The 23,448-nt window shown below is 42.1% G+C and overlaps 1 protein-coding gene across 1 annotated transcript in view; it reads right to left on the bottom strand.

The window, feature by feature from the left end:
• KCNK1 (potassium two pore domain channel subfamily K member 1) overlaps positions 1 to 21,484 on the bottom strand; it is a 58,560-nt gene extending 37,076 nt beyond the window's left edge. The window contains exon 1 of the mRNA XM_030556910.1: positions 20,734 to 21,484. Coding sequence (XP_030412770.1) covers positions 20,734 to 21,088 — 355 coding nt within the window. The 5' untranslated portion in view covers positions 21,089 to 21,484. The remainder of the gene's footprint in view (positions 1 to 20,733) is intronic.
• Positions 21,485 to 23,448: the final 1,964 nt, after the last annotated feature.

Raw genomic sequence — 23,448 nt, 5'->3', positions numbered from 1 at the left:
TAAACCCCCTTTTTCTCCATTCTTTCACTTGTGCCTGAAGACTATTAGTAGCTCGCCATTACTACCCCAAATAGACTTGCCCGTCTTTCACTTTGGGCCAGAACCATGTCCCACTGAAATCAGTACAAATAGGTACTTATGGGCTTCAAAGGGAGAAGGATTGAGCTCTTTCAGAGGATTATTTTTCCATAGGTACAAAAACAATTTGTTTATTCATAGTTGGGGAACCCCAATTCTTTTACACTGTTGAAGAACAATCTCTACTTTTTTTTGGGGGGGGGGGAAGAGAGAGAGAGTGTATTTATATACACACACACACACAAATTCCTTATTTATATTCATACTTGTGATTTTAATTAGCATGTGTTTATTGGCATCTCAATGCTTCAGTGTTTGAGCTACAAACACTGCAGGACAGTATTTAATCACAAATGAAAAAACTTTTCAGTCAAGTTGCAAACAACCTCACAAGTTCCAATTTTTTAAACTAAAGTTTGAATCTAAAATTCACCTAAATATACTTTTAGAAATGAAAGTAGATATTCTGAAACACGTTTCTCTTTATTAGACAAGATTTCTGTTTACAAAAAAAAACAAAAAACCCTCAGATATGAGCAGTATGATGTATTCTTTTAATTAAAATTTTAAACATCTAACTGAATTTCTCAGAAAATTCAGCCTATACTTATGGCCTTGAAAAACAAAGGTTTCAGTATGCAAAAAAAAAAAAACAAAAAAAAAACAGCTGTGAAAGAGTTTCTCAAGATTATTTAATTACTTGAATCCATGTTAAGTCTCTAAATAAGTGAGTGGCACAGAAACAAGTTTTTAAACACTGAAAAGTAGGATGGAATTTGCAGGCACATTTTAACCTTTTCCGTTCAGATTCCTGCAGTTTTTAACACGCTGGAACATATGTTCAATATGTGATGCAGGGGAGGTACTTCAGGACCAAAGCTAGTGCTTTCTGATCTCTTACAAGATAATGTTTATTTTAAAATGACAAATTATATTACATATGGGAACATTCTGGGCCCACTTATAGTTACTCCACTCACTTTATGGGGTGGGATGGAAAGAGGACACAGGGAGCTCTTTTCTGTTTTAGCACTCAGGGATTTGTCGCAAGTTTGGCCACAGGGTAGGTAAACAGAAAGGAAAGATTTCAGAGTAGCAGCCGTGTTAGTCTGTATCCTCAAAAAGAACAGGAGGAATGTGACTTGGGGAAAGCCACAACCCAGCTTCTCTGCATACCTGCAGGATTGGACAGAGAGGATTACACCTGTTATACAGGGGAAACCTGCCGCCTAGCACATTCCATTCCCTCAGTACTTCCAGATACTGCTGCCGGAGCACTGCATCTCCTCAGTACCTTCTCTGACCCTAACAGGTATAAATCAATCCTCTGCGTAGGTGAGAAAAAGAAGCAGAGACGTTTTGCTGAAGTTGATAATGCTTGGGGCACAGAGTCTGTGAAGAGTAGAGTAATCTCTAACGTTGAGTATGCATTCGTGAGTAAACTCAACAGGTTCAGATTTGTGGTTTGGAGACTATAGACATCCCTCTTACTAATCTCTGAATATGAAAACCTATTAGCTCTCTCTCCAGAATAAAGAAAATCCAGCTAACGTTATAACAAAGCTTCAGTAATTTTTCCAGGCACAGCTATTTGTAAAGTTTTACTTCATTTCTGTCACTTCACTACTAAATGCTTAATTAGAACCATATAATTGCCTACCTTTAAAACCAATTGAAACAGATAAATTCAAAAGCTGGAATATTAGACTAAAAACCATACTGATGTCAGACATTTCTCCTAATGTCTTTTGATTCATTACCAGTTACTAATGTTTGGCTCTGGTTCTCTGGAGCTGTATTCAAAATTGGAATTTTGTAGAAATTATGAACAAAATTGTCTTCGTCATTCAGAAGTTAACATGCACTCAAAAATTATCATAAGGATTGTATGCATTTCTCATGTTATGATGTGCATGGAGTAATGTGCAGATTTATCCCTATTAATTACAGTGAGGATATCATAGAGAAATAGATTAAACTTCCAGGACAGTTCCATTATTAAGAAGGGTCTTTTTTTTTTTTTAAATGTATTTTGGCTTATACAGATTAAGAATTAAGTTGATGCTGCAGGATGGCTCTCTACACTGTTTATTCACCTATCATGTGATGGGACCAGGATTTAGCATTGTAAGAAAAGAAAAAAAAATGGGCATTTTCATCACCCTCAACATTAACCTTTTGCACAGTATTACCATCTTGAGGCATTAAGAGTCTACCTGTCCTGCAGGGGACCACTGAGTTCCTTCCAAGAAACACACTTCATGGAGGATAGGTTGAATTTTAAGGATACAAAACTGTGTACATCAGAGCATTCTTGTATTTTGCATTCTTTGGGTTCTCTTTCTTACAGTGAAGCCCTTATCAGGCAAGTAAGCAGAAATGAGTCCTACCACCAGGCACCCTGTCACAGTAAATTATTAGTAGTGTGTATATCTTTGGTCCTCTTTATGACTGGCCTTTTGTCAGATGGTCTTATTTATCATCATCTTGAGTTTGATACATGTATTAGTTTGGGGGGGGGTTCTGCATTTTGCATAGTAACCACCTCCCCCTTTTCTGATAGCTTCATAGTCTGGGGACAAGAAAACTTAATAGTTGTATGTACCCTTATGGTGTTCTATACTTAGCTAGTGTTTGAGGACAGCTTTTTTTGTTCACTCTAAGTATTTTAAGTAAAGGCTTGATATAAAAAATGTGGATTAGTTATTATATCACCTGAAGCAATGTGTCCAGCTCCACTCAGAGTGCTTTTGGGAGGACTTAGGGCTTGTCTTCACTACCGGGCTAAGTTAAACTACTCTAGCTATGTGAAGAATACAGCTGGAGTTGATGTAGTTTAGGTCGACTTATCCCATTGTCTTCACTGTGCTGAGTCAATGGGAAATGGTCTCCAGTTGACTTACTCCACCTCTTGAAGAAGAGTAAGGTATCAGGGTCGATCATAGAGTGCCTTGACGTTGATTTGGCAGGTCTTCACTAGACCCGCTAAATCGACACCCACTGCATCGATTGCAGCAATGTCAATCTCCCTGGTAGTGAAGGCAAGCCCTTAGTGGTCACGTGCAAAGGAGCAAATAGTCATATTATTTGTATGTATGCTGCTCACCAATGGAGGAAACATTGAAGTCTAATTTATGGCTATTGTAGAAATTTTATATTTTTTCTGCATATTTTTGGCCTCCTTACCCACCAGTTCCCCTTTAGAATTACAAATAATTAAAAAAGCATTTGCATTATCAGTGTTTTTGTGCACCATTGGGGTGATGAACTCATAGACTCTAGGACTGGAAGGGACCTCGAGAGGTCATCGAGTCCAGTCCCCTGCCCTCATGGCAGGACCAAATACTGTCTAGACCATCCCTAACGGACATTTATCTAACCTACTCTTAAATATCTCCAGAGATGGAGATTCCACAACCTCCCTAGGCAATTTATTCCAGTGTTTAACTACCCTGACAGTTAGGAACTTTTTCCTAATGTCCAACCTAAATCTCCCTTGCTGCAGTTTAAGCCCATTGCTTCTTGTTCTATCATTGGAGGCTAAGGTGAACAAGTTTTTTCCCTCCTCCTGATGACACCCTTTTAGATACCTGAAAACTGCTTTCAGGTCCCCTCTCAGTCTTCTCTTTTCCAAACTAAACAAACCCAATTCCTTCAGCCTTCCTTCATAGGTCATGTTCTCAAGATCTTTAATCATTCTTGTTGCTCTTCTCTGGACCCTCTCCAATTTCTCCACATCTTTCTTGAAATGCGGTGCCCAGAACTGGACACAATACTCCAGTTGAGGCCTAACCAGCGCAGAGTAAAGCGGAAGAATGACTTCTCGTGTCTTGTTTACAACACACCTGTTAATGCATCCCAGAATCATGTTTGCTTTTTTTGCAACAGTATCACACTGTTGACTCATATTAAGCTTGTGGTCTACTATGACCCCTAGATCTCTTTCTGCCATACTCCTTCCTAGACAGTCTCTTCCCATTCTGTATGTGTGAAACTGATTGTTCCTTCCTAGGTGGAGCACTTTGCATTTATCTTTATTGAACTTCATCCTGTTTACCTCAGACCATTTCTCCAATTTGTCCAGATCATTTTGAATTTTGACCCTGTCCTCCAAAGCAGTTGCAATCCCTCCCAGTTTGGTATCGTCCGCAAACTTAATAAGCGTACTTTCTATGCCAACATCTAAATCGTTGATGAAGATATTGAACAGAACCGGTCCCAAAACAGACCCCTGCGGAACCCCACTTGTTATACCTTTCCAGCAGGATTGGGAGCCATTAACATCTACTCTCTGAGTACGGTTATCCAGCCAGTTATGCATCCACCTTATAGTAGCCCCATCTAAATTGTACTTTCCTAGTTTATCTATAAGAATATCATGCGAGACCGTATCAAATGCCTTACTAAAGTCTAGGTATATCACATCCACCGCTTCTCCCTTATCCACAAGGCTCGTTATCCTATCAAAGAACGCTATCAGATTAGTTTGACACGATTTGTTCTTTACAAATCCATGCTGGCTATTCCCCATCACCTTACCACCTTCCAAGTGTTTGCAGATGATTTCTTTGATTACCTGCTCCATTATCTTCCCTGGCACAGAAGTTAAACTAACTGGTCTGTAGTTTCCTGGGTTGTTTTTATTTCCCTTTTTATAGATGGGCACTATATTTGCCCCCTTCCAGTCTTCTGGAATCTCCCCCGTCTCCCATGATTTCCCAAAGATAATAGCTAGAGGCTCAGATACCTCTTCTATTAACTCCTTGAGTATTCTAGGATGCATTTCATCAGGCCCTGGTGACTTGCAGGCATCTAACTTTTCTAAGTGATTTTTTACTTGCTCTTTTCTTATTTTCCCTTCTAAACCTACCCTCTTCCCGTAAGCATTCACTATACTAGACATTCCTTCAGACTTCTCAGTGAAGACCGAAACAAAGAAGTCATTAAGCATCTCTGCCATTTCCAAGTCTCCCGTTACTGTTTCCCCCTCCTCATTCAGCAGTGGGCCTACCCTGTCCTTAGTCTTCCTCTTGCTTCTAATGTATTGATAAAAAGTCTTCTTGTTTCCCTTTATTCCCATAGCTAGTTTGAGCTCATTTTGTGCCTTTGCCTTTCTAATCTTGCCTCTGCATTCCTGTGTTATTTGCCTATATTCATCCTTCGTGATCTGACCTAGTTTCCATTTTTTATATGACGCCTTTATATTTTGTACGTCACGCAAGATCTCAAGGGTAAGCCAAGGTGGTCTTTTGCCACATTTTCTATTTTTCCTAACCATTGGAATAACTTGCTTTTGGGCCCTTAATAGCGTCCCTTTGAAAAACTGCCAACTTTCCTCAGTTGTTTTTCCCCTCAGTCTTAATTCCCATGGGACCTTCCCTATCAGCTCTCTGAGCTTACCAAAATCCACCTTCCTGAAATCCATTGTCTCTATTTTGCTGTACTCCCTTCTACCCTTCCTTAGAATTGCAAATTCTATGATTTCATGATCACTTTCACCCATATCAACTATAATGGATATGCTAGCCATTAAGGACTCATAGTGGAGATTAACTCATGTTACCACAGATGTAGGAGTGGACCAGTGTCTCACTTTTACAACTGGACAGATGCTGATGAAATGTCTGGCTGTTGAGCCTATTTTGTTATAAGAATGTCTCCCATAGTTCCTTTAGCTGTGGTCCCATTTGCTTGAATAAATAGATGTCACCCTTCATATCGGTAAAGTCAATCCAGGGAAATTTTCACAAGTGTTTTCCATTCCTCACCAAAACCTTCCCATTTCCAAGAAGCAATCATCACCTTTACCACCATTGGTCAAAAGATGCATTGGAAGAGTCTCCTTCTAATGTAAATTATAGGAAAAATCTTATTTTCTTCTTTTTATTGCTTTTGGATGTAAAGCAATACACTGTAGATGGACAAGGGGAGCAAAACAGAGGCATAAGAGACTCAAGCATTGGTGGAAAGAGGTCAAAACAGTAATTCTCTCTCCATTATGAGTGTAAAGGAAGCTGTAGCTTTAGTTATACAAATGCAAAGCAAAGCCTCACTCAGGCAAACTCTACTGAAATCGGAAGGAGCAAATAGGAACTGCAGGATTTTGGGTCTGCAGATCTTGAAAGAGACCCTTCTCTGAAAGTTTACTTAACATTGTGCTTAAAATTTTAATTTGGGATGTCAGCAGAATAGGAATAGCTCAAGACTCAAGAAGTACCATATAAATAGAGCAATTTAAGCCTTTATAACAGCAGTCAGATTTTCTAGAAATTAATCCTCTACTTTCATTAAAGAGGTGAAAGACCAGAGCTCAAACTAAAGCCGAAATACCAGGGCAATAATCTAACTGGCCATGTATAAATTTAAATTGCGGGAAAATAGAACCTTGGCTTTACACTAACCCTTTGATTACTTAAAGCAATGTTAAAACATATTGAAGTATAAAAACAACTAACTGGAGCAGTGACTAAGCCTAGATCCCCACAGGTATTCAGGCACCTTATTCTTATTTAAATCAATGGGAGTTAAGCACCTAATACCTTTGAGGATCTGGACTATAGTGACCCAAAAGCTGACAAAGCAGCAATGGAGGATTATTCTCCCACTATGGGGGAAATTCTGGGTTGTCCTCCAGCAGGGGGGGAGCATATCAGGGCAGGGTCAGGAGGTTCCAGGTGTGTGTGTGTTGGTTGGTGGGAGTGGGAAGCTGGAAAATTACATGCTCCACCAGTCACTGACCAGCATTGCTCTAGCTTATAGAAGTTAAAGCCGCCCTGTGGGTGCTCTAAGGGTATGTCTACACTACCTGCCGGATAGCGATCGGTCTATTGGGGATTGATTTATCGCATATAGTGTAGACATGATAAATTGATCCCTGATTGCTCTCCCATTGACTGCTGAACTCCAGCTCGGTGAGAGGCGGAAGCAAAGTTGACGGGGGAGCCGCGGCCATCCATCCCATGCAGCAAGGATGCGAAGTAAATAATTCTAAGTCGATTTAAGATATGTTGACTTCAGCTACGGTGTTCTCATAGCAGAAGTTGCATATCTTAGATCGATTCCCTCCCCCGGTGTAGAGCAGGGGTAATTTGGGCCAAAAACTAGTTTTGCTGCTCATTGGCCTCATGATTGGAGAGGCCATAAAGCTGGCATGGAACTATCTTTGCCATCCCCTTCCTTCAGCTGCAACACTCATGTGTTCTGTCCAGCTGAGGAGTGTGCCCATGTTCCCTTTCAACGGTTATGCTTGGAGAAGTGGATTTTTAAAATTCAACTATATGCAAAAAAAATACTGACTCACATTGAAATAGGAATTCTTTCAGTTCCCAATTTGTCAGACTAAGTAGTGTATGAAATCTTAACAATACAGCAACATTTTTTCTTAAGAAGGAAACATAGGAACAACTGCCTAAGTGGATCAGACCCGTGGTCCTCTGAGTTCAGTATCCTCTCTCTGATAATGGCCAGCACCAAGTGTAAGAACCCTGTGGCAGGTGGGTGTGGGATAATCTGCCCTCCACATTAGACCTCATCTTGATCTCGCATTAATTATAGATTAACCTTGGTGCTTCTGCACTTAAGTCAATATCCCTTCCAAAATTTGTTCATGATAATTCTGGATATTCTTGATATCATATCCAATATCCTTTTTGAATCTTGCTTAAAATCTAGCTTTAACAATTTGTGACAGTTCCACAGTTTAATTATACATGGCTGAAAAAGTATTTCCATCCATCAGTTCTGAATTTGCCACCTTTCAAAACTACTTTTGATTTCACTGACTGTCCCCTTCTTTTTTGGTTATTGGACTGGGAGAACGGAAGTTCCCAATCTGACAATCAATTAATTGTTTGTGTGTACTGTTATGTCCCTCTCATTCATCACCTTTCTAAGGGAAGCAATTCCAGTCTTTTAAATCTTTCTTCATAGGAAAGCTTTTTCAGGCCCTTGATCAAGCTTGTTACCCTTTTTTGAACCCCCCCACCTCTAGTTCTGCTATATTTTTGAGATGGGCTGACCAGTACTGCACAGCATTCTAAATGAGACCACACCACTGATTTATATAAAGGCATAGTATTTTTTTTGTATTATTCACCATCCCATTCCTTACGGACTCCAGCATCTTGCTGGCTTTTTTGACTGCAACTGCACATTGAGCAGAAGTCTTTATTGAGCTGTCTAGAGCAATGCTCAGGGCCTTTTCTTTAGCTGATATAGTCAATTTGGATCCCCATAAAGTGTACCGGTTTAATTTCCCCCCCCCCCTTCAGTGTGTGTTACTTGGCATTTATTGACACTTTCATTTGCCATTGTACAAGCTAGATGCATGGGGAGTGCAAGTCTCTCTGAACTTTCTCACAGTCCTAACTTTAATAGCTTTGTATCATCTGCAAATTTTGCTACCACACTACTCACCCTCCTTTCCAGATCATTAAACATGGGATACAATACAGACCCTTTAGACATTCCACTGTTAATCTGCTGCCATAATGAAAGCTGATCATTTAATCCTACTCTCTGTTTACAGTCTCCTAGGCAGTTTTTGATCCATGACAAAAACTTTGCCCCTCACCCCATGACTCCTTAGTTTTGTTAGCAGCCTCTCCTGGAGGGATTTTTCCACAGGCCTTCTGAAAAATCTAAATTAGTTATGTCAACCAGTTCTCTTTTATCCACTACTCTGTCATGGTCAAAGAAGTCAGACATTAGTGAGGCACAATTTTCCTTTGCAGAAACCACGCTGTAGAACCTATCATATCATGAACTTCCAGGTGTTTGTTATTCTATTTTTAATTAGTTATTGTTTCATTCAGTTTGCCAAGTATAGGCATAAGGCTTTGTTCTCACTACCTATAGCACCCCCTTATGTCAAGGTGTGATGCAGCGAGGGGTCCTCAGCCAGCAAAAGGTGCTGGGGATATCTGCCTTTTGACAGGTCATCTCCCCTGGCTAAATCACAAAGCCCAAACCTCTTATGTGATAATTAAAAAGGTACAAACAAAAAACTTAACAAATCCTAAGTAATAATTCTTCTTTGGCCCCTCTTGGGTCAAACTAATAACCACTTCTTCTCCAGCAAGATTCCCCACACTGCCTCCCTGCCCCAGGGACCCCAGCAATTTATATCTGGCGTCACCCTGCTCCCACTTACAAGACCTATCCCAGGACTTCTCCCACGGAAACCTAACCTGCCCCCCTGTGGGTTTGTTCTACCCTCTGTAGGCCCTCAGGGCTTCCCCAACAGGAGTCTAGTCTGCTCTGCTCCCCATAGGTTTGTCCTACCAGCTCTCTCCTTCTTACTCCTTTCCCAGAAAGGAGTTTCCACCTGTTAGATTTTCTGATCTGGAGGCCAACCGCAGCTCTCTTCCCAGAGCCCGAGAGGCATTCCCACACTGCCTCCCTTCCCTTCACTGTTAACTCCAAATCCTCATTCAAGGCTTGGCCCAATAGAAGCCAGGGCCTGGCCCCACTTTCTATAGACCCCTTCCAGCCTACTACAGGGCTTCTCTAGAACTCCTTCTCTTCCCTTTCCTTTATACAGTTCTAGCAGCCACTTTCTAGCTCAGCTGCTCTATTGCTAATTAGCTAAAGGGACACCCCCTGGAGCACCTGATTACTCCCAGGTGTAGCCCACAGAGCCTCATGGGCCAGTTATGCTCTGGCCTCATGACAGGATCACCGATATACAATTCCCCAGATCATCCAGAGAGCCTTTTTAAAAATATAGGTACAAAACTTGCTACCTTCCAATCCTCTTGAACAGTGGCTGATTTTTAATGTGCAATTGCATATTTTTGTTTGTATTAACTTCCCAGAACTCTTGGCTGTATATCCTCTGGGCCTGCTGACTTATTGGTTTTAAATTATCACTTTGCTCCAGCTCTACTTCTGACACCCCAGTTTTATCTTATTATCCTGATTACCTTTATTAACATGGAATTTTTAACTCATATGGATGATTCTGCCTCCTTATACATGCACACAACTTCCATGGAGCACAATCCTGAGCAGCACTGAACTCAGGGTTGGGACACATAAGGGAAGAGGGTACAAGAAGGTATCTTGAAACCATCTGTATTCCTCATCTAATCATGGAGCCAGCACACTGGCCCCGTTTTGCAGGTTGCTTAGGTAACATCCAACCCGTCAGATACTGACAGTGCATTGCACTTTACCTTTGCCTGCTACCACCTTCAGACAGCCCCAACAAAACTCTTGCACTGGGGATGCCAGGAAGGACTAGTGTGAAATTAACAAGGATTCCTTCATACTAAGGAAGTCATAAGCTGCCTCTTTAAAGCAGCTTTAAGTCACAAAATGACCTTAGCAGAACAAAGCATGTGGTCCTCTGATCTTTTTTAAATAATCCCGCTAACAAATTATACTTTCCTGTAGATGCTAAGTAACAAATGGGTTCCAGTATAAGTGCTTAAGCTGAGCCACTTAAGAGGGCAAGACAGCGCCTGGGGGCTATAAAGGGTCAGAGCAGATTGGGAGCTTGGGTGGCTTGGCTAGATTTGTTATCACTTTAATCAGCCATACTAGCCAACAACACTGAAACCATCCTTAGAAAATATGGATTAGGAAAGCACTGAGGAAGACTGGATGCAAACAAGGAAAAAGAAAAGGGTAGATTCTTTAGAGACAGCAGAAGGAGCCGAAAATGGGTAGGCAGGAATGGGCCATGGGGAAAACTCCGCAACAGTAAAATCCCTAGCAAAGGGCATAATGATAGGGGATGTCAACCCCCCGATGATTGCAGAATGGTTCAGAAAAAAGTGCTGGAGATACAGAGCTTGTCTACATGCACAGCACTTAGTTAAGACACTCCTATGCCAGCAGGAGAACTTCTCTCATCAGCGTCGGTGCTCCATCTCCCTGAGAGGCAGTCATTATGTCAATGGGAGACGCCCTACTGCCAAATAGTGCTATCTACAACGGGGATTAGGTTGGTATAACGATGATGTGGATTTTCCCCTGAGCAACATCGTTATATGACCTACATTTTTAGTGTAGACCAGGGCTTAGTACAAGCTAGGAAACTACCTGATGGAGACTTGTTAGCGAAGAGCAAAAACAAAAGAACAAGAAGAGAAGCTCCTTAAGACGAAGGCTCTAGAAAAGCTGAAAATAAGCTAAGCCACTCTGGTTTCTAACAAAACGAGAGACGTAGTATATGGTGTGCCATTTGGAATGTCAGAAAAGGAAATAAAGCAAGGAATAGGTGAAAATAAGATGATACATCCAAGATGGTAACTAGCAGAAGAGGTGGTGATAGCTGTGCTGTTCACATTTAAGAGAAGGACACTTCCAGATAGAGTAACTTTAGGGTGATACAGTGCATGGGGCAATATCTTCTATTGGACTTCTGTGAAAGAGAGACAAGGCTTTGAGCTTACACAGAGCTCTTCAGGTCTGGGAAGGGTGCGCAGCACGTCATAGCTTAATTCAAGGTCTCTCGAACATCCTAGGACCAACATGACTACAACACCACTGCAAATATCTTTAGGGTATCAGATGTTCTGGACTAAGCCCTATATATCTCCTCCATTGAGATGCTGCAGGTGTCCAAAGATCCGGTCACGTAGCAAATGCAAAAGGAAATTAAGGTGTGGCAAGTGTGGAGGTGACTATTCATATATTTGTGAGGAATGGACAGAATGAAAATGTTCTGACTGTGGAAGAAAACACAGCTCAGCACATGAAGGATGTATTGAGGGAAAGCAAACTAGAGAAATATAAAAAACAAAATCATTAACAACATCTCATATGCAGAAACTGCCAGAAGACACCTAAAAGGAAGAGAGGGGAAAAAAAAAAAAGGAGGAGGAGGAGGAAAAAAGAAAATCCAGTATGAGGACAGGGATTAGCAAGCAACAAAACACTGGGAAGGAAGTAAAGAGTGACATTGGGGTAGAAGCAGATGATGTGCTACTTGCAGAAAAATAAGAAATTCATTGCATTTACGACTGAAGTCAAATTGTACTCCTCAGATAGGAATGCAAACAGCGAAAATAAGAATTACAGTTAAAGATGCTGAAAAGTACCTACCAGCTAGCACCCTATCTGTGGAACGACTTCATATTTTCTTAAGTGAAAGAAATACTGAAGGGTAAGAGAATGGGAGTGACTAATAGCTGGAATACACGTAGTCTTATAGTGCATAGGTATTAAAGAAACATATTGACCTGAAAACAAAGCTTGACATAATATATATGCAAGAGATTTGGCTAATAGAAAAACTAGAGTATAAAAATTGCAGGATATGACATATATAAATATGACAGAGAAATAGGAAATGGGGGGGCTATGTGCACCTTCATTAAGGAGAATCTAAACAACCTGGAAGCAGAGGTTAAAAAGCTAAATATTGAGTCTAATGTTATTGAGATACTGATACAAAACAATTCTCAGATGATATGTTTATAACCTGTGCAGAAAACTAGAGGCTATACAACTGAAAGAATTAATGCAGATGTCATATGCCCATTCAATATGTGAGCAATCTGAACAGTCACAACAGTTTGTGGGGATGTAAGACAAATGATACAAACGGAAAATGTCTACAGGAATTTTGTGACAATAGTAATTTAGTAATATTAAATAAGGCACCTACCAGTTTCTGTGAAGAGGACAGATGCCTCTCTTGCCTAGACTTGGGAATAGCTTCTAGTAACATAGCAAGCAAATGCAGTTGGGAAATTTACAGAGAGGAGGGAATGGGTAGTGACCACTTCCCAGCATTAATTACATATCAAGGAAAAGGACATACTGAAGACAAGAATAAAACCCACATTTGGAACTTTTAAAAAAGGCAAATTGGAAACTCTTTAGACACAAGAGTGAGGATTATGTGGGTGAGAGGAGGATAAGGAATTCTGTAGTAATATTACAAAGGGAATTATAACAACAGCCAGCCTAGCTATTCCTAAGATACCTACCCTAATTAAAGTATACTGTGGTAAAACACAGAATGCATCAAGGTCATTAAGGAAAGGAAGAAGGCATATAAGAATGAAAAAACTACACAAATTGCTAGGATTTACTGACATATTTTAAAAAAGTAAGGCAGTTGCATAAGGGCTATAAAAATGGCAAAGAAAAAAAAGCTGGATGCAATACTGCTGGAAAGTAAATGAAGATATACAAGCAACTTTGGGAAATGACTGGAATAAAGAGTAAGGGCAACATAATACCAAGCTCTGAGGTGAAGGCCATGTAGTAATAAGCTCCAACAAAGAAAAAGTGGAAATTCTGGCTGCCATGTTTCAAAAAGTGAGCAATGAGGAGGATCAGCGGATAGAAATTAGGGAAAGGAAAAGAACATTTCTTAATGATAACTATCAGATGATGAAGAGGTGGGCGGATGGTGAGGATCTTATTTTAAATGAAAACTTCAGGATGAAGAAACTCCAAAAAGTGATAAGGGGCAAAAGCACGCACCAGGCAAAGACAAAATAAGCTTTGAAATGCTCAAACACAAAGGTGATGAAAGTCTATCTGATTTCTTATCAGAGTTGCAGGCATTATACAATGGCAAATCTGACAGCAGAAACAGTATACTTCATGAAATATTACTACTAGCTACCAAATTGGCTTGGTGAGCTTACCTGCTGATGTCTCATTGCTGGAGAACTGGACCCCAAGGAACAGTGAGAGTGCCAAGGGGTAGTGAGGGATGCTCCTTGATGGAATCTTCCCCTTTTAAAAGATGATTCCCTATGGACAACTGTAATCCTCTTAGCTCAGCTCTGTAGGAGCCACATGGCTCTGGCAATCAGCTAGAGGTGCTGCAGAGATGGAGGGCCTTGGCCTCATACTGCCTTCCTGGGATCTGCATAGATACTGGAAGGACGCACAGGTTTTTGGGGTCTATGCTGCTGAGAGTGAGACAGGTGACCTTGACAGATGGCACCCTGATAGAATGACATGAGGGAAACTCCATGAGCAGAACTGCAGGGAGTTTTCTTTCACCTTCACCTGCTCCCCCTGGACATTACCATGGTAAAGAGTGTTCTAACCTTTTTATTGCTAATCTTTCCTTGACACTTTGCGTTACCCTTCAGGCTTCACTGGTGCTATCAACACTCCCAATTTGAGATCTTCTGCAATTAAATGCACTGTTTAACTTCACTTCCAAATCATTAATATTAATTAAAACTAGACCTAATGAAGAATGGTTTTTGGGAGTCAAATGATATTTGAACTATATCAGCTGTAACCAAGAATGGATTATATCACTTGCCTACCATACCCAAAGCATTTGTTTTACCTTAATACAAAACTCATCATATTGAAATGCACCTCTGCTTGATGCCTTACCCAATATCAAGTAATTTACAGAGGTCTGACCACTGTCAGCATCTAGCTGCTAGTATCCTATACTCATCCTTATTCAAGACCAAATAGAAATTTTAACTTGGCACATCACTGTTTCTATGCTTCATACCTCTAAAACATTGCACAATATAAGAAATACCTACTCAATCACCCAAAATACAGTTAATGCAAGATAAATTCTGGAAGAAATTCTGGTACACTTTCACCATGTTGCAAACATCAACACTTTCAGGTTCAGAGACATGCTGGAGGTGCATAAGTGCCGACTCCGTGGGTGCTCCAGGGCTGGAGAACCCATGGGGAAAAATTAGTGGGTGCTCTGCACCCACTGGCAGCCAAGTTCCCCTCCCTGCTCCCACCTCACTTCTCCTCTGCTTCCTCCCATGAGCGCTCCACATCCCCGCTCTTCCACCTACCTCCCAACACTTGCCGCTGCCAAATACCTATTTGGCGGCATAGCAAGCTCCAGGAGGGAGGTGGGAGGAGCGCGAACATGGCATGCTCATGGGAAGAGGTGGTGATGGGGATGTGGGGAAGGAGTTAGAATAGGGGCAGGGAGGGGGTGGAGTTGGGACAGGGACTTTGGGGAAGGAGTTGGAATGGGGGCATGGAAGGGGTGAGAGTCGTGGCGGGGCCAGAGGCAGAGGGGGTCAAACATTCACCAGTGCGAGCAGAAGTCGGTGCCTATATGGAGGTGTAGCAACTCACTCTCCTCATTATCACATTGGAGATCTGGCTAGACCAGAGGAAATCTCCTCTCCACCCTAAGAGAAGTATGTGAACCTGCATTACAAAACACACTGAAGTCCCACTTCATTCAGAAAAACAAAGTGGAGGATTGCAGAAGGGTGAAGACAACCCCATATTATCCTACTTTGTAAAAGTCTATTCTCACAGCTCCATTACACTGAGATGCTGGAAAGAACCAAGGTACCCCTCATCCCAATTGACCAAGTGGAAAATTAAACCTGTGTTCATGTTCATAATGCAAAATAGCCAGCCAGCCTAGACTTATTCTCCCATTCCCAGGAAATACTGTCAGACATTCTCACATCAGGTATGTCCCACGCTAGAACACATCACAAAGTAGGGTCTCAATCTGTTGGATCAGTGATAAGTCAACTTGTATGCTCCCTGATGCCTATCAGTTCAGGTTTCATAAACACAGGTAACTATCCTCTTCTTCAAACTCTTCCACCACCTTCCTTTTTCATTCTGTTTCCACTCTCAGACTTTCCCATTTCTAACATACAAAGGGATGGTACAGAACTGCACACTGACAGGCAACATGCATTACCAGGACAGTGACCAACATCCAGGACAAGAATTAATTATTTTTTAATTCAAGTAAGCACATGTTTACAATTAAATTTTGACTTACACATTATGGGCCTGATCCTACAAACAACCACCTCTAGCACAGTACTGGAAGCAGAGCCATTGCCATCAAAAGGCCCACTTGTGACAGCCAGGACCCTGCCAGGCAGCAAGCCGGGCTCTTAAGTAGTTCATAGTTCTTAAGGGTTTCCAATTAATATTTTTTAAAATACATTCATGTACTATTTTTAAAGTACATTTAAAATACATTCACGTACTATTTTTAAATGGTTTATGTTGTAGGTACGTAGCAAGGGAGATCCTTTTGCATGTACTCTGTTCATATTTGATTCTGTGTATCTGGTGAAATTTTACATGAAGGAATAAAGTTACTAAAAAAAGAACCTAAAGCCAGTCCCAGAAGCACTCAACTAAATTTCTTTCCCATTTGTGATTGCCCCTTGTGTGCCTGAGTTTTTAATCCTGTGATAATGCACCTATCTGGCCAATTTGAATTGTTTTCCAATAATATTTTATCTGACTTTGCCTGTTCCACATACTGCATTTATGTATAGGCACACTATTTTTAACAATTTTTTTTTAGTTGCCTTTTTATTTTCTTCTTCAGGTCATCTTCATCTCCACATTGTTCAAGTGAAAGGAAGTACCAGATTTTTTTTTTTTTTTGGTTACATTCAAATTGTTCCCCGCTACACTTTTTCTACTTAGTTTAAAGCTATGTAACAAGCCCTGTCAGCTTTGAGCCCAGGAAATGGGTATCCCATCTACTTAAATGATGATCAGCCAACCCATTCTGCTCACAGAAAGCATTTCAGCGCTCCATGAATACAAAACCATCCTCTTCACAACACAGGGCTATTCACTGGTTGGTCTAAGTATTAGTATTCTTTTTCCTGCGATTGCCCTTACTGTTCTGGGAGAAGAGGCGAAAGACAGATTAGATGTACAACAATTTTTTAACTTCTGAATGTTGAAAACAGTTATGTTTCTTAATACATAGTGAAAGGGACAACTGTGATGCTTCCCAGTGGTACCCAGGGTTGTGAGATACCTCACCACTATCGTCCCTTAGCCTAAGGAAGTCTAGTCTGTGCCTGTGTGGATCAGCTCCATGAAACAATCAGCCTCTGGCAGTGCAAGCATTATCATCCAGGCCTCACTCTCTCTGTGCAGGTACCAACAGGCGCACACCAACCCAAGTCCTCAGAGAGTTTCCTGCAGAGTCCAGCCCCTCATCTGTTGAACACTCACAGAATTACCAGGCCTACTATTCCCAAAGAAACAGAACACACCAACTTGTGAACTACTGCACACATATAATATTATTAATGTTTGTTATGGTAGTGCCTACAGACTAATGAAAAATGGGGCCTCTTTGTACTAGGCCCTGTACATATACTGCAAACTAAAACAATAAAACGGATTTTTTAAAAAAAACATAAATGGAACAACGTTTTTATTTTCCTCACTTCAAGATTTCATCCAAAGCCCTATGGATTGGATTCAGCCCACTGAAAGAAGTACAATTCTCTCTCCTTCTTACAATGATGGATTCATTTTAATTCCAAACGTACAGAGAAAATATTGCTGCTGCTTATGTTTTGGACCTACATGCCATTAGACTGCAGTTGACTAAGTTTTGAAAGGTCATTAAAAAGAGGGTTTTCAAAAAGTTTATTAACATGTGATGATTGCACGTATGTTCAAGTATTCACCTTTGAGGGCCTCTGTAATCTAATCAGCTAAACACTTGAGACCTTATGCAGATGTGCAGTTGGGACGGGAGGATAATGAACTGCAAATGATACTGCTGAGTCAAAACCAAATCCCACTGCTTTGTTTATTTGAGTGGCGCTGAACTTTTTCTACGGTTCCTCATCCCTAATGTAAAACTTACCAAAATTATTAAGAACCATATTTTGGTTTTTTGGATTAACAATTTTATTTTATAAAGAGATTATGCACTAGAAAAAAGTATCAAATGATATCAAAATGTATGTTTTCCATAATGTATCTGAATACTGTATAACAAAATATAAATTTGAAGATTAAAAATAGCTCTTAAATACTTAACATAACTTTTTAATATTCTCCAATAGATAAGAACACACAGTTTCACTGATTAGGAACGAAGATATTGCATTGTAGTGTTACAGCATAAAGTTCACACAGTTAAATACTTGAGTTTATAACTCTTCAGTGTATGTGACAAATTTACAATTACTGAAATACTAGAGGTTCAGTGTGTTAAATCACTGAAATCATCATTCCAAATCTTCAGTTAATGGAAAAGTATTCAATTTTAAGGGCGTTTCCAAAAGCATCTCACAGTTATAAAAGAGGACACTTATTTGTTTCAATGATCACTTAAAACCTCATCCATTCAAATCATCACAGTCTAACATTCCTGGCACATGTACCTATACTGTCCCTTAAAGGGACACCGTCAAATTAAATGCAAAATTTAAATTTTGTAAAAGCAAGATTTTATAAGACCTAAAACTAAAAACTATTTCCACAACTTTTTAAAAATCCTAATGAAAGTAGCTGTTTTTAAGCAAATACACGTTTTCCTGTAGTGTTGTAGAGTCAACATAATACACCAGGAATTTTAAATTGAAAGCGACTACATAAACAAAAATGAAAATTACTTCATTGGTTTTCATTTTTCAAATGGAAAGAAATGCAAAAAAATGAAGTAAGGGCACTGAGCCAGATTTTAAAAGGTTTAGATGCCTAAAGATGTGGCTAGGCACCTATTTGGATTTTCAAAAGCACCTAGGTGTCTTAACTCCCTTTGATTTCAATAGGAGTCAGGGCTGTAGGCACCCATCTGCACTTTTAGGGGCCTAAATACCTTTAAAAATCAGGTACATAGTGACAAGTTGGATTTTTAAAGATGTTTCACTTTTAAGAATGTAAAGTGTTACAGTAACACGGGTAAAGAAATTTGTGTTGCCAGCACAAGTTCTCTCAGTCACAAGGGTCTGTCTACACAGGGATAAAGAACCTGCAGCAGGCATGGTCAGCTGACTCAGGCTCATGGGATTCAGACTGTGGGGCTAAAAATTGCTATGTAGATACTTGGGCTTGGGGAGTTCTGGGACCCTGTGAGCCCAAGTCTGTCAGCTGACCCAGGTCAGCCATGGCTGTATTTTATCCCTCTGTAGATGTACCTTCAATTCCTTTTAAATAGGGGGATTCTGTGGGTGGCAGTAGAGTCACACAGCAGCTGTAGTATCCCCCTGTAGAGGCCCCCTGTAGTATCCTTACAAAGGGGACATTTCCAGGGCACCTCTTCACTCTGACTGACCCCATCTGCCAGAATAGACCCTTGGAGCCATGGGCAGGTGGGCATAAATTAAAGATTTGTGGAAAAGACCCATGGCCAGTCTCAAATTCCAGGGGCTGTGAAGGTGAGTAAAGCCACATTCAATTCCTCCACCATGAGCTGCACCAAGCACCAGACATCTCAGCACCTTGAGCCATGAGTTTTAAGTTGATGGTATCTCTTTAAGAAAAAAAAATGTTAGTTTGAGCTATTAGCCCACAAGTAGGCAGATGGTTCAAAACTTAACTACATGGTAAACATCTTGGGGCAGATACCATGGCATAGTCCAAACAAATAAGTAGACACCACAGTGTTGGCAGGCACTCGCTAAATATGAATATCAAGAGTACCCAAAGTGAAAGCATATGCGGAATTAGTTATGGGTGTGCTCTTTTTCCAGCTACACAGGATGAGCAATTGTTTTTTCCACTGTGCAAAGAAACCAATACCCACTTGGCCTCACTGGGTGACTTGATATACAAGGAGAGATCAGGTTGACAGAACCTGGGTCCTCATTCACCACAGCATTACTCTATTATACTAGCATAAGCTCCTTGATTTCAATGGAGTTACACCAGTATAACAATATGGTGAAATCAGGCCCCTGAAGTTTTCAGTTTTCTTCCAATTACCACAATCATACACCAGTGGAGAGACTATAGTTTTATACTTGTGTAACTGGGAACAGAATGATGGCCAATGGTATTACGTCCTCACAAATGGAGGAGTTAGCTATCTTGATTTATGTAAGATAGTGCTTCTCTATCTTTTCCATATCAGCATCCCCTTCCTCATCCATCTAATCTCCCCACTGAGCACTGTAGAAAAGGCCAGGATGGCTGCAATCCCCACCACTGACCTGAGAACCCCAAAAGGAGTTGTGACACTCTCCCCCTCCCTGCCCCACTACTACTGTCAGATATAAAGATCTGTGGAAAATCCAAGAATGCAAAGAGGTATGAACAGCTACTTTACTAAATTTTGCCAATTATTCTCCTCCCCACAAACAAACCCAGTAACCTTTTTTGCTATGCAGGGACACCCCTGACAAAAAGCAGCAGTTTGAATAAAACTCTTCTGGATTATGTAACACTAAAAAAATCATCAAAGCAAATAGTATCTGCTTGGCTGCTACTTAAGTTTTCTTGATGAGAAGACTGGACCTCGGGATGTAAAGGCGTTTCCTTGGTTCTCTTGCCCTTAGCTCCCAAGAGAAGGAAAAAAAGAAAGGGGCATGGGGGTTCTTCTCCCTGGGATTCTGTGCACCTTCCACAAGAGTGGAGAGGTCCTGAGTGCAAAGGACAGGAGGACAGAGAGGGCCATGGGGACAGATAGGATGGGAATGAAGAGGTGCTAGTGCAGGGATACTGGGTCCTGGAGATACGGGCTCCTAGAGGAGGGAAAGGAGTCTGTGGGTGCAGGAAGGTGATAGAGAAGGAAGCCCCAGTTGCAGGTGGAGATTAAGGAGTGGGGAGAGATGGAGCAGTCCTTGAGTGCAGGGGGATGGGGCAGTCCCTCAGTGCAGAGAGAGGGGGTGGGAGATGAAGCCAGCGCAGCCCATGATACAGAGGGGGATGGAGAAGCCCTGGGGGCAGGAGAGGCCCTGGCTGCAGAGGGGCGAGGAGGCGGCGGGCGCGGCCCCTTACCCGTGGTGGAGAGCACGGTGCTGGCGAAGAAGAGCGCGGAGGTGAAGTCCCAGTTCCAGTTGCCCGAGGCGTTGCCCAGCACGGACACGCCGTAGTTGCTGGCCTCCAGCACCCGCCGCAGGAACCGCTCCAGCTGCTGCTCCGACAGGCATTCGTGCTCCTCCAGGAAGCGCCGCTTCAGCTTGCGCAGCTCCTGGCGCAGCAGGTCCTCATAGGGCAGCTCCACCGAGGAGAAGACCACGGCGCCGAAGACCAGGTAGAGCAGGTAGCCCAGCACCAGGAAGGCGAAGCACCAGGCGGAGCGGTGCCTCTCCACCAGCCGCACGCAGGAGCAGCCGGCCAGGGACTGCAGCATCTTCCGCCGCCGCCCTGCAGCTCCCGCTGCCGCAGACAGAGCTGGAAACGCGCGGCAGGGAGGGAGCCGCCTCGCTGAACCGGCACCTCCGGGCCGGGCTGCTGGGCTCGCTCCGCAGCAGCTCCAGGCCAGCGGGGAGGACCAGGCTGGCCCCGGGGTGGGGGGTTAATAAACACCCGGGGAAATGGACTTGCCAGCGGCCCGCCCCAGTCCTTGGCCGCCCTCCCAAAGCCACGCGCCGGCCGCCCCCAGCCGCTTCTCCGGTGCCTGTTTCCTTTCTGTGACTTTCAGGCTAAAAAGCGCCGCTGATGTGGCACTCACGTGGTTTCCCGGCTCAGGTAACCGGCACTGGAGCAGCAGCAGCCCTGCTCGCGGTGGAGGCGCGGGCGAGCTCGCACGCACAGCGCCAGGCCTGCGACCGTCCTCCTGCGCCCCGCATTCCCTGCCTTGCCCCCCGCCCCCGGTACACAGAGGGCCCGCCTGCTATCTTGGGTTTGGCTCTAGATAAGGAACAGCCTGCCCCACACGGAACTGATAGCAGGGACAGATGGAAAACGGGGGGGTGTCGTGCGAACAGAACAGGTGTGTATGATCTGAAATGCTTCGCTTCCTCTGCTAGCCCAGTGTGAACCGAGAAAGGGAAGTCTCCCACGCCAGTTCCGGAAACAGCCAGCCAAGGGCTGGGGGGTTTGGGCATCTGTGTGCACACAGCCCATGAAAGGGCCAGGTCTGCCACTGCCATGATGCTGAATTCCCGAGGTATATGACATCAAAGTAAGCAAACATCAAATTGGGGTGAGATGCAGGTAACGCTGGGAGTTCTAAAGAAGCAACATTCCTAGAAATGTATTCCCACAAATCACTTGGCAGCACTTCCTTACACAGCAGAATCAATCCCAACCCAGTCAGTCTAGTATCTTTCAGCAACACTAAATTGTCTTTAAATATATTCATTAGCTGTAAGATATTGATGCATAATGAACAGTGCTACAGCAATCAGTAATGATGATTAATAATAAATGTCTAAAAGAGTGCAATGCAAAACTGTTGAAGGGAGCATTTGGAGCAAACATTTCTGGCTTCCATCTAGGAGTGTGTATTTAAAAGTCATTAAATACAGAGAGCAGTCCTAAAACCTAGCTGAGTAATGACGCAGAACACGAACACACACCTGGGCTCATTTCCTCCAACAGCTTAATCATTAATTCCCCCAGATTCCTATGTAATTAAAAACACCATTTAAATGAAAGCAGTATTTATTAGACACTGGGCTTTCATCCATTGCATTCAGTCTGACCGAGATACAGTACATTGTTTCCCAAAATATAACAGCATCAAATAGATACTGTTCTCGTTAGGGTTAGGGATGAACAAACCAGTTAGTTTAAATATAACAATCAACCTCCACCTTTTCCTAACTCCCAAAACAAATGTCCTTTCAAAGTTAGAAACTGTTTAGTTAAGAATGCACCTCTTATGAGAGGCAATAGGAAACTGCTGTGAAAAAACATCTACACAAACCTTCAATAGGATCCCACTAGACTCCCAGCTACTTCCTCAGCTCTCCATTTCTGTGAATCAGTTATTCTCATACACCGCCATGCCTGCCTAGAGAGAGACTCGAGCCTCTCTGCTGCCCCAAAACTTCACAGCTCAACTCTGACCTTTTCTCCAAAGATCCTCAGAAATATGGGACATGGGGATCAGACACAGAGTACAACCAAGCTGGGCCTTTTCACTTAAGCATTCAAACTCTTGCTCTCAAACCAGACTTTCTGGCATTTTGAATTTTGGCCAACACTCCATAAAAGTGTCTTAATTCAAAGCCCCCAAGTTATACATTTGTCTCAGAATCTGTACTGATCATTTAATGAAAGATACCATAGCAATGTATACACATCAGGGAGCAGAGAGGAGGATATTGTGATACTGACTTGTCTGGGTTTAAATTCTCAGACATGCCATTATAGTATCATATTTTTGCATTCAGCTATATAACAAGTTTAATCTTAGAGTAAGATCTGACTCTCTGCCCATCTCACTTTGCTAGTCAAGATCAGTGTTACATAGGAATTGGCCAAGTGGATCAGATCAGTGAATCTAATCTACTATCTTGTCACTCAAAGCAACTATTAGTAGGTGCTTTAGAGGATGGTGCAAAAAACCCTGCAATAGGTTGTTATGGGACTGCCTGTATCCAGGAATTTTTTCCTCCTAATCCTATTAAAGTTACCTCATTAAATCACATCATCACCTGACCGTGCTGCTGGCTAAGTCCCTAATTTCCCTTGTGCTGGAAAGGATGCTGCCAATATTATAGGGGAAAGAGCTCTTGGGACAGATGCCAATGCTCCCCATGG

Source organism: Gopherus evgoodei, chromosome 3, assembly GCF_007399415.2.
Source record: "Gopherus evgoodei ecotype Sinaloan lineage chromosome 3, rGopEvg1_v1.p, whole genome shotgun sequence".
Classification (NCBI taxonomy): domain Eukaryota; kingdom Metazoa; phylum Chordata; order Testudines; family Testudinidae; genus Gopherus; species Gopherus evgoodei.
This window is presented reverse-complemented; position numbering and strand designations above follow the sequence as displayed.